Below are 12,033 nucleotides of genomic sequence, written 5' to 3'. Positions count from 1 at the left end.
ACTTAAAGAACAGCAGGTTTTATCTGGCCTCTGTGCAATACTTTGCCCGCTGTGACTGTGGCTGATTCAAAAGGTCAAATTTCATGTGAACATATTGCAGATATATTTATGAAGCTGAAGTTGGAAATTACCAAAAACCCACACACTTGGGAAGTTTCATTACATTTGCAAAAACATCAAACAGACAATTAAGCGACACTGACGAATACTGGTTCATGTGTCCTCGCTTTATAACTTTATAACCATTTCTGTCCACTACATTAAATCATTTCCTCTGTGTGAGCCTTAATGTTCCCCAATGAAGCATGCCGGGTTTTTTTTTCTTCAAAACAACTTAAATTATGATCTGTATATGGAAAATACGCTCATCTCCTAGCTAGCAATTTGACACATATTAGCTTTTCTTTATTTTTGTACAAACATGCTCATACCTAAAAAAAAATCACAGGTTATTCAATGCTGAATGTTATGTTTAATTGCATTAAAGTGAAGACTTTTTTTTTCAGCTCTCGCAACATATCTTGTTTTTGTTGCAAACCTATTGGTATTCATATACAGTATTAAGTGGCAGTCACAAGGTAATCTTCATCATTCATCCTAATTTGTCCCTCCTAAAACTATTTTCGCATGCCTGTTAGTGTCATTGTATTATCTGTCTGCTTGTGTTGCTGCACCATTTATGTTCAAATATTCGTTGCTTGATGGGTTATCTGTTGGCGCTGTATTTTTTGTCAGCTTTAACTTTGGTGGATTTATTATTAAATTTTTATTAATTATTATTAATATATTATAATATATATAATTATTATTAAATCTATTAAATCTATCTTTTGTTTTACACTCAGCAGAAAAAAAGTGAGTGGTTAAAAAAAAAAAAAACTCACCGTTTTTAGAATTCATTACTTTTTGTTGGGATATCAGCCATAGAGCTTAACTCCAAAATGGGATATCCCGCAAGACACCATGGCTCCTGTATTGCAAAGGAGTAAATGCCGAGGAAAAAAAAACACGTTAATTTGCTCCATCTTAACATTTTCTTTTTCATTGTTATCACACAAATCAGAATGTATTCACTATGCTCACAATGAATGATTTTCTTCCTCTCAATTGTGGAAAATTTTATTGGGTTCAGGCCTGTTCCCAGGAAAGTGACTCATTTCTAAACATATTTTATACATTTGTTGTCGTCCTGTTGTTTAGGCTCATCTTTTTGTGATCTTCATAAAAACACAACCTTTTACTCTGATTTCATTCATTAATATGGATAATGTTAATAATAAATCATGTAATTTGAACTTACATGGGACACTTGCTGCAGTAAGTCAGTTGTGGTCTATAGACAATTTGACAGAGTACAATAGTACAATAGAAACTATGATTTTCCCAATCTACAGCAATGGGTGTCCCCTTTATGTTGGTGATCAAACATGTAGATAGATGAAAGGTAGACACTGCTGCAGCATGTGTGATATTTGTGTACTTTTGCTTGTTGTTGGTCATGGGAAAATTCTACAGCTAAATATGAGGGTGACCTGATTGTATCAAAGTGATGAGTGTATAACTTTGATGCTGAGACCTAGAGTTGCGGCTATTCTATTTCTTGTAGGGTTTTTTTAAAATCAGGATAAAGACCATAAACCATAGAGGTTATTTCACTATTAAAAACATGTTCTTGTATAATTTTCAGGCAGTTTGATTAAATATAAGATGCACTGTATATGTTTGACATTTTCTAATACAGTATGATGCCTTGCGTCCTGACATTATGTACCTCACTTCTCCTGTCACAACCCTTATCCCATTCGATTTTGTGGAACATGCAATTTTTCTCAAAAGCTTAAAGCAGTATTCTAAGTCTAGCATAACCACGATGATAAGAGAAGTGCCACATGTTGTGTAATTTCCAACTAAAAGACACGGATTCACCAAATAAAATAAAATTTTATTTGAACTTAAAATGCCGCTCTTGCAATGATTTTCTGCCGACTACTACCACAAGTTATGATTGCAGATTCTAAAACTTTTATGTGGAGATTGTGGGTTTGGAGTCAAGAAGGGCAGAACTACACCAAAACTAATATGGAAATCAACCTTCACTAATGCCAGAGAAAGATTCTCTTGAAACGACAAATACAGAAAACTGGGAAGAGGATTCGATATATTACAATAGACTTTATTGTATAGAATGCTCGTATTAACGTAATATCAGTTACTGTAATTAGTCATTGTCTGCTTGTTAATTCTGGAATGTTGAATTCAACAATCAGAAAATAATGTGTTGAATTTACTCTGTAGTGACAATTAAACAAAAGCACTTTTCATTAGTATTCATATGTTAAGTAGTTATTAAGTTCTGACACTATTTTGGTTTAGATGAAGGGTGTCAAACTTATTTTAATCGTGGGCCACATTGTAGTTATAGTTTGTGTCAGAGGGCCTGAATGACTGCAAATAAATCAAATCAATTTTATGTGTGTTTGTCACACGCTTAGCGGGTCTTGAAATCAGAGGCTGGTAAAAACTGTTCTAGATTCGAGATTGGGATTCAAATTTGTTTGTTTTTATTTTCCCCCAAAAATATTTTAAAAGTCAAACACAACTTGCAAGTTTCGTATTTTAGCCGAAAACTTGACGCGAAATAAGCTTGCACGGGCCACATAAAATGATGTGGAGGGCCGGTTCTGAACCCCGGGCCTTGAGTTTGACACCTGTGCTTTGGATGTTCTGTTTTTTCAAGTTTTATTAAGTGCCAACTTCATGACTCTTAAAGGGACACTGCAAAATTTATTTTGTCAATTGCAACAGTGACAAGTTTATATATACTGTATTTCTATCATTAATTTGGAAACCAATGTATTTTCATGAACAATTAATACATGTAAAAGTATTAAGTGTCTGAAAAACATTTTTGTACTTACAGTACTACTTTAAACGGCTAAATTTAGTATCTGTTTACTTATTTTTGTGTCGTTTGAACTTCAAAAAAAAAACACAGAACGATGACACAGAACTTGCCAAAGTTAACCAGTAGCAACAGAGGATGGATGGATGGATGGATGGATGGATGGATGGATGGCGTTGGCAGGATATCAGATAGCGCGACTTAATGTTGGCAACATTGATTGCTCAAGAGTCATCTTTTTGTCATAACACAGACGTTTTTGTGTTGTGCATTGGTTTTCGGTCATTCGGAAGTCTGTTCCATTCTCTGATGGCTTTGACTGAGAAAGAGGATTGTCCGAAATTATAGACGAGTCATGAACTGATGAGGATCCAAATTAGAAGTGAGCCCCAAAACATTATTGTGTCAAATCAAGGTTAAACAAACCTAACAAGTGAAGCACATACAGTATAGTGCATGACAATATGAAGCATGGTTGTAAGAGATAAGATCTTGAGAAAAAAAAATATGCGTGTGTGCATGTGTGTGCGCGGATGCACTTGTGATATGTGTCAACCCATGAGTGCGTGCAATGTAAGAGTCATCGTCTTTTGACAATGCTTGATCGACAGTCACAAAAAATACTCCCTTTGGAAGACATCCTCTCGAGATGGGTGAGAATCACTTTTTAATTTTCATTCACAGCAGCCACTTTGACTTCTGTATAAAGAGAACGATTCATCGTAAAGTACATTTACATTGAATGGTTAATGTTCATGAACCGAAAAAAAAAAAACACGTGTTCATGAGAAATTTAAATACATTTACTGTATGTACCCCGAACGAACGCAAAGAAAACATTAGTTGTGTACATACAGTATATTGGGACAATTAATCTGTGAAACGCAAGTGCTACATTTCAAATACAACTCCCATAGACGAAATAGAGAAGTCGGGGGTTATATTGAAAGCAGAATTAGAATTTGAAGCCGCAGCACAGGAAGCAAGCCATCTGAAAAGGAGCATATTGGTTTTACACACAAACGATACAGCGGTTGAAGAGATGAGAGCAGACACCTCGGGCCTAAAGGGACTTTCATTCATTTTAAGATGTAAGATTGCTACACTCTAAAGAGTGAATTTTCTATTCGTATTCTCAATGGACTCAATCACTGAATATCCAATTTTACTCATATTTACACTACAGTTTTGGATGAATTTGAAATGTTTTTGAAAGGATCTTTGTCTGAATGTAGCAGAAATACAATACTGATGTAAAATATAAGAACTTTTTGATGTGATCCCCAAAACCTCTGAATTGCGGTGTTTACAGTATTTTAGAATGATGTATGACTGTAATGTTAACATGACTGCATCTTCTGTTGTGGCTTCAAACTGATTGAACGCACATTGTAGTCTGCGTATAACAATATGGTACAGTGGTGTGCACAAGAGCTTGTGTTTGTGAGCAGGAAGTGGTTTGTTACCTGTGGTTTCATATCAGACTCCCATGTTCACACGACCGTTGGGATATTCTGACAATAAACGATAATGCCATCCAAACAGCTGCTGGTTTGCCTGATGCACAGTTGCATGTCCGATGATACTTGATGTTTGTTGTTCAGCTCACGAGGACCAGAGTGTGACGGCGGTCAGTGAAGAAGACATGGAGGCACCCGAAGAGGTAAGAAAAATTATTAGTAAAACTACTCAAACGCCTGTTGGCCTGCTGATTGCCCTTTGAGCTATTTTCATCAGTTACAGTTGATGTGTGACTGTAGACGTGACTACACACAGACGCGTTCTCATTTCCCTTTTTGCCGAATTTCATCAGGAGTGCAAATTTGAAGAGCTTGATCATTTGTGGCATTTCAACTCTGCTTCTGAAATGAGTAACAAGGAACGCATGATTCTTCTTTGAAGGGACACTTTAGTTCCCCGTACAGGAACTGCACGCATTGTTCTGGTAACTGAAAGCGAGCTGCAATGTGACATGCAGCAAAATGTTGATCACATTTTCCCAGGCCGGTGCTTTCTGCAATGACCTTTGGAAATGCAGGCCACATGTAGTTCCCAAAAAGTTTGAAATCAACAGCATGCGGCAGATGGGGAAGGATATTCAATGAAGCTTCCGATGCCAATTTGAAACACTTGCAAAGAAATATGGTCAGACAGTTAAACCAAGACAGCAAAAAAACGTTAACACAACGTAACCTTCGTTCTTCAAATTACAGTACAATTAAAATTACTGTTACACCATCTTAAGCTCAATAATGACATTCAGTTCAAAGGCTATATTCTGTGACTCTCATTTATCGTGATGCGTCCTCAATCTCAACCCCAATAGGTGATAACCTGCGGAACACAGACTATATAGTATGATAAAAAGAAAAAACAAAAAAAAAAACATGCAAATTCGTAGTTTTCTTTTCAAGTTGTGCAAGGGTCCACGAAATGATCAAATTCAACACCATATCAACACAAAAACATTTGCATGTTATAGTCTCTTAATGTAGGAAAATCACGTTTGTAATATATGAGTATCCATTAAATACAGGAGCTATGAACAAAAACAAACCCAGACAACCAATCACGGCTCATATTGCCAATGGTCAAACCCAGACAACAGGTGCACTGAGATTGGCTGTCACCTGTGCCTTGAGCACATGTGATGTCATTTTCAGTTGACAGAAAATGGGGGAAAATGTTTTTTTAAAGAGATTAATTCTATATGAAAACAAAAAAGCGATCAAATGAATTATATTCTATTAATATTGACAACAAATTCTATTATATATTAGTAACATATGAAAGGGTAACACAACAACTGTGTGTTCCTTTCAAAAGTGTGTTATGTGTGGCACCACACAGCATGCTGATTAATGCGGAGACCCCACCTTTTTTATCCATATCAGGGTAAGCCATTTTGCCATTTGCCATGAATTCAAAATGACATCACCGTTGCTCGAGGCTCAAGCAATGACCAATCACGGCTCAGCTCAGAAAACACGTGAGCTCCGATTTGTTGTTACTTGAGCTCTGTACTTGAGCAAGTTTGATATCATTTTCAGGCAACTGCAAGTACTAAAATGTCTGTCCCCGATGCAGATAAAACCAGGCGGCATTTGCTGCTTAAATAAAAATGCTACAAACACAATATTGATCAGAATGCCATGTTTAGACAAGTGAGTCCAAATACAACATTACTGAAAAGAGAATTTAGGGGTTGACATGCCCTTTAACGTTTAAACAACTGAAAATTGCTTAACAAGTTTAGTACCTCTTTAACAATAAATGCCAGGCATTTAAGACACAGCAAAATAACTTCAAAAATAGCATTGTGAGCATTTCCAACAAAAATGATCTTGCAAACCTGATAAAAGGGCCTCAAAGATTTCTGTATTAAAAATAGCGGGGGCATGGGACCTTTGAAGAATTTCACAGCTCAAAAGTATGAGATCAATTGAGTCCTTCTATTTTTGAATTCTTTCATTACTGCTTTGTTTTTGTTTTTTTATAGCAGAAAATATCAAATGTTACCATAGTGACTGGTCCTATCATCAGCTCACCTGTGTAGGCCGCTACATTAGTTTCAGTTTTTTTAATATCAAACCATGTTACAAAGCAAACCAAAACCAAAATGTTGAGCTGTAATCCTATGAAAAAAGAATCAATGGTCCTTACTGATTTTTTTTCTTTTTTGCTTTTTCTTTTTTTGAGCTGGCAGATAAACTTCACTTTTTGATCTCGTTGCTCCGCAGACGTAACTACAGTATATTGTCCCACGTTTAGTACGCATCACTAGGAATGGGAACAGTCAGGGAGACAAAAATTAGAAACACTGTCAATCCTCATGAAATGAACTGAACTGCTTGATTGTACAGTATCATTTAGGATACGGTATGTCTGAAAGCAGAAGTCCCCAAATGCAAATGCTTGCCAATTTTACTGCGAGCCTTCAGAGGTACAAAAGTACAGAGAACTCTCATTTTGGATCACAAAGACTGCATGGGCCGTGTGTGGAAAAACTAGAGCGTGGAGGGTCCAACCGGTGGAAGGGCAACGCTGGAAAGAGCAATGCCGAGCAGACAAGGGGTGACTCAGTCGGGGCTCGCCTGGAGGCCCGCACCTTCACTATTACTCACTGAGCTAGCCGACTTCTCGGAACCAGGAACCACAGAGAGGAACTTGATTCAACATGAAACTACCTTGAGCTCTTTGTTGTACAGCGGCTGGCCTAAAATTATTTTGGAAAAAAAAAAACAACTGCATTTTCATGTGTTTAGTCAAATGGGAATATCGATAGCGCCCATTGTGGTTCTTCATACGACCATTCTGTAGAAAGTGATGGGCTGATTCGAAATGTCTGAATATTCGCCTGCCAACAATAGTTCAAACTCAATGTCATGTGCACAACTTTTAATAACAGCTTCTCCTCTTCAGCGCTCGGGTAAACTTCTCCAATAAGATGCTTTTGTGCCGACTCTCATTGTTTCATTTCTACTTCCTTGCAAACCACAAATAGTAACAATGTCAATTCCTTTCACCAAGTTAGTGGGCAGTAACTATGCAGTAGTTATGTATGAAATGTTTCGAGGAATTATTTTTTTAAGATTGTGAAGGACATTTTCCAGCATAATGCAATCACAGAGTAAAATCCCACACTTGCCTTTTTTCCTCCCCAGGCAGGATCTGTGTTGAGATGACAGGTTGATGAGACCATAGGTCAATTTAAGTCCCAATCTGTAAGACAATTATCAAGGCAATGGATTTCTCACAATTATCAATAATGATTTAACAAGGTAGGCAACAACAAAAAAATCTCAATGTAAAGCACTTATTTTCTATTCCAACTCTGGTTATTGTGGGCCACACAACATGGCCAACACACTTGATTCAAATGGTTGGGATGGTTAGCGTTTGCCGCATAGCTCGCTGATGACCTGAGGAATTGAATAAGGTGTGTTAGAGGAGGTAAACATCTTAAACATACACATTAGTGGCCCTCAAGGACCGGAGTTTGACAACCATATATGTATCCCCCCGTGAGATGAAAAAAAAAAAAAAAAAAACTTTCCTTACAATCATCTCATTGTGCACCCAAGAGCCTATCAGTTTATGCCAAACACAATGGCAGCCAATCAGTGTTCCATCATTGGTATTTGTTTAGGTCAAGCCTGGAGACTATTTTATCATTATATTATTATATCTCACGATCAATGATAGTATACTTCCCACTTTAAATTCATTTGTACAAGTATTACGCGGACATTGTACTGAATAATATAACAAAATGCTCAAGTGAACTCTTCTGGCTTGTATCAAGAATTACCTTCAAATCCTCCTAAATATTGCTAATGTTTTTGGATAGGTGGATGGATGAATGGGCATCCTAATTCAGCACTTTCTCCATTTCAGACCTCTTCACTCATGGAGGCCCGTGAAAAATATAAGGAAGGCTCGCAACCTAGCTCAATGAAGGAAAAGTCATTTGTATCAAGTCTGCACTCTTTCATGAAGGAAAGGGGAACTCCCATTGAACGGATCCCACATTTAGGCTTCAAACAGAGTGAGTTTGTGACGGCTCAACACTGTAAGAATATTAAGTTGTGATCTTGAATTACAAGTTGTTTGTTTTTAATCACAGTTGACCTTTGGATGATCTTCAACGCAGTTGAGAAATTAGGTGGATACAATTCAGTAAGTACATCTACTGCTTGAAAATACTGTACATAGTGGCTGCCTGTGCAAACAAACAGATTTATGTTTAACAAGTGGAATTGAAGCAGACACATCCCAAGCTCCCAGTTTATCACCACTATTTATTAGCTCGTATGGCACTGATCATTGCATATGGCAATGCGGTTTAGTGGCAATAAATAGTCACTTTACCATTTCATGTTCTCAAACTGATCCGCACAGAACATGGTAATCTGCACGGCTTGGTGAAATATATTTTAATCTACCTTTCACAGACAGCTTCTGAGATGAGTCACCGCTTGGTTAACTATAGTGAAGACTTGATTGCATCATAGAGTAATTCCTGGCTAGAATACAATAATAGAAGTGATGGACAGCTCATTTTTACCGACCTATTCAGACGCAACAACACCAACAAACAAAAAACAAGCATTCTCTGCTTGTATTCTGCATAAAGTGAATATCCTTCATCATTGGAATATTTCATGAGGAAAAAATGATGGGGCAGCAACCACTTTAGTATATTGACAAAAAAACAAAAAAATAAGACAAAACAGGCAGAAACATGACTTACTCCTAATTTGCCCTATTAGATATATATATATATATAATATGATGAGACAAAGGGAATTAATCATTTGTAAGAATGTTTTTGTTTTGTTGGGCAGCAAAAACTAGCTGCTTCATTGCCACTGTATTAACTCAATTTCATTTGATTATGTTACAGGTATTTTAGCTATACCGTACATGTGTTTTTCGCACAAGTAGTTTCTTGAATCTTGACTTCATTAGTATGTTTTACATAGGTTAGTGATAAAACATGGTGCCTTCCAACATATGTATAAATTCTGGTTACTTTCCTGCTGTAGGAATAAAACTCCATTGTAAAAAAGAAAATTGTAAAAAAAAACAAACATGCACTGTTTGCATTTTTAACAGTTGCTCAACCGAGAAAGTGTCCATTCAGTGCACAGATAAATTTAAAGACCAGTATAAAAGAGTGATATCATCAACAGGTGACAGCGCGACGCCTATGGAAAAAAGTGTACGACGAACTGGGAGGGAGTCCCGGTAGCACAAGTGCCGCAACCTGCACTCGCAGACACTATGAGAGGTAGAGCCATTCATCTCTTCCGAATAGATTTCATGAATCATCTGATGTTTAACTGTCCAGTTTGTTTCATGACGTAGGCTAGTGCTGCCTTATGAAAGGCACCTAAAAGGAGAAGCTGATAAGCCTCTGCCTCCCTGCAAACCAAGGAAGCCTTATAAAAGGAATTCCGAAGGAAAAATAAAAGTTGCTTGGAAGGGGAAAAGAAGCAAGGCAGAGGGAGAAGACAATTCAGAGGTATCAAATCATTATACAGAATGTTTCTCATGTATAAAATATTCGGATTTTCAATCCATTTGGCTTTACAGGGGCTGCTTTCAGAAGCTGCTAGTGAGAGTGAAGCAGTGGCGCATCCCGGTTCTGCTCTCTGGTCAGCAAACGCTGGCGACCACCAAGTGCCCCTTGCGCCCGACCTATATGTGTATTCCCACTTGCTGCAAGGCCCTCCAGTAACACCCTGGCCTGCAAACGTCTTCTCGCCTATCGGAGAGGTCATCTCTCCTCTGGAGAAAAAGAAGCGCGTAGCGCAAGCCAGCCTTCGAGCGAATCCGCAGGGGGATGAGAGCAACAGGCCTTCTGTTATTCAGCGCTCCACGCCTCCGGCCTCTGGCAGCCACGAATGCGACTCCTCCGACGGCTCGCCTCGCCCTCTCTCTTCTACCTCACTCTCCTCCCGGAACCCATCCCCGTGCTCCATTTCATCAGAGGAGGAAAGAAACTCTGCACAGAGCTCCAATTTGTCTCCCGACTCTTTCATCCAAAGTAATGACGTACCCATGGGACAAATGTCAAAGGATCCTTCAGGAGTTTGTGAAGACAGTGTCAACCCCTCAAAGGACAGAGATCACATTAGAGAGCCCAAAGTTAGCTCCAAAAACCTCACATCTTCTCACTCCTCTACCAAATTGAAGTCTGACTGTGTTCCAAAATCTTCCTCTAGCTTCATGAAAGTTTTGACAACACCTGCACAGCTTCCGCGACCTGCTCCTATCCGGCCAGCCCGCAGATTTCAACAAGCTGCTTTACCATATCATGGCAAATCTTTAACGAATATCCCGTCGCTCCCATTCTCTTGGGAAGCATTCAGGGCATTGCCAGCAAAGTTTTCTCCCGCCCAGCAGAGGATTTCCCACGTCACTTGTATGACGCCGTCTTACGACACGACTGCGAGAGACTCCCACCTTCGGACTACGCTGCAGCAGCCGACCTTCCTCCCCAGAATGAGAACACCTCAGACTCGGCTCCCTTACGGCCATGTTCCTATCAGCCCGACTCACTCTGCTTTCATCAACCCGTACCCGTACGCCATTCCTATGTGGGCTCCCCACACAGCGTACACCATCCCCATGCTTTATACTCAACACAAACTGTAATGCTTTCATTTCATCTCCAAGCCTCAGCAATTTCGAATTGTGGAAAAAAAGAATTATGATGAAGGACCTGCAGATGACTGAAACGCGAGTCAAATATGCCACCCTTTACTCAGTGTGCAGCTTACCCAATTTAAATTTATGATCTCAAGGCTAAACTTTGTACTGTATTCATTTTATGAAGTATTATTTAAAGTTAAAACACACACAGTTAAGTAGCGTCCTCACCCAGCATATGTTGGCTTCAGCTCATATTTTCAACAATAATGTTATTTGTGGCAATTTCATTCCATCTCTACAAAATGGTGAACCCTTATTGAACACTTCAAATAAGGAAGTTTCAATTAAATTGTCTGGCCATTTTGCATGATGTTGCCATTCCAAAAAAATAAATAAATAAAACGTAATATTCTGAATCTATGTCACAGTTTCATCATTCTCTTTTAAAAGAAGAAGATAACGTCTATTAGAACCACAGAGGGGAAATTCACATTTACTGTATATCAAAGTCGTTTTTGGTCTCAAAATGATTGTTTGACCTTCTTTTCAGAAGTCACACAGCTTCTGACTATGGAATTTTACTGACGGGGAAAAACAAGAGAAAATCTGTTTTTGTGAACGTTTTCTTCTGCAATGTTTCAGACTCTTCGAGATTTGTATTCCGTAGGGGGGAATTAAAATCACACACAACACACAAACCACAAATTCGACCATACTTATGAATCATGTGAAATGAAAAATAAAATTATCACACTGTAATTAAAACAACACAGGAATAATCTCTATGGCGTAGTAAGCAAAATTACGTATCGTGCAAAGGGCAATCAGGGAACTACAATACTGTATATCTAATTTGACTTGATAAGCGCAGTTAAGTAAGATTGATGCTTTAGTATTTTAAACTATCGAATAATCACTAACAATCATGACAACCACATGACATGTTTTAGGCTAGCTATTGTCCACAGCAC

General features: G+C 38.2%; 1 protein-coding gene across 2 annotated transcripts; it reads left to right on the top strand.

Moving 5' to 3' along the window:
- The first annotated feature begins 3,875 nt into the window (after window positions 1-3,875).
- arid5a (AT-rich interaction domain 5A) lies at window positions 3,876-11,304 on the top strand. 2 transcript variants are annotated; one of them, XM_088424315.1, is made up of 7 exons: window positions 3,876-3,993; window positions 4,507-4,565; window positions 8,300-8,450; window positions 8,529-8,581; window positions 9,598-9,695; window positions 9,773-9,929; window positions 10,001-11,304. In XM_088424315.1, the coding sequence occupies exons 1-7, from the start codon at window positions 3,945-3,947 to the stop codon at window positions 11,063-11,065; spliced, it is 1,632 nt and encodes a 543-aa protein (XP_088280441.1). In that variant the 5' UTR covers window positions 3,876-3,944; the 3' UTR covers window positions 11,066-11,304. The 2 variants fall into 2 exon arrangements, with proteins under 2 accessions (XP_088280441.1, XP_088280449.1); XM_088424323.1 differs by lacking the exon at window positions 3,876-3,993 and adding an exon at window positions 7,567-7,683 and having other exon boundaries at window positions 4,526-4,565.
- The last annotated feature ends 729 nt before the right edge of the window (window positions 11,305-12,033 follow it).

This window comes from Hippichthys cyanospilos, chromosome 1, assembly GCF_059441005.1.
Source record: "Hippichthys cyanospilos isolate Australia breed blue-spotted pipefish chromosome 1, RoL_Hcya_1.0, whole genome shotgun sequence".
NCBI lineage: Eukaryota > Metazoa > Chordata > Actinopteri > Syngnathiformes > Syngnathidae > Hippichthys > Hippichthys cyanospilos.
This window is presented reverse-complemented; position numbering and strand designations above follow the sequence as displayed.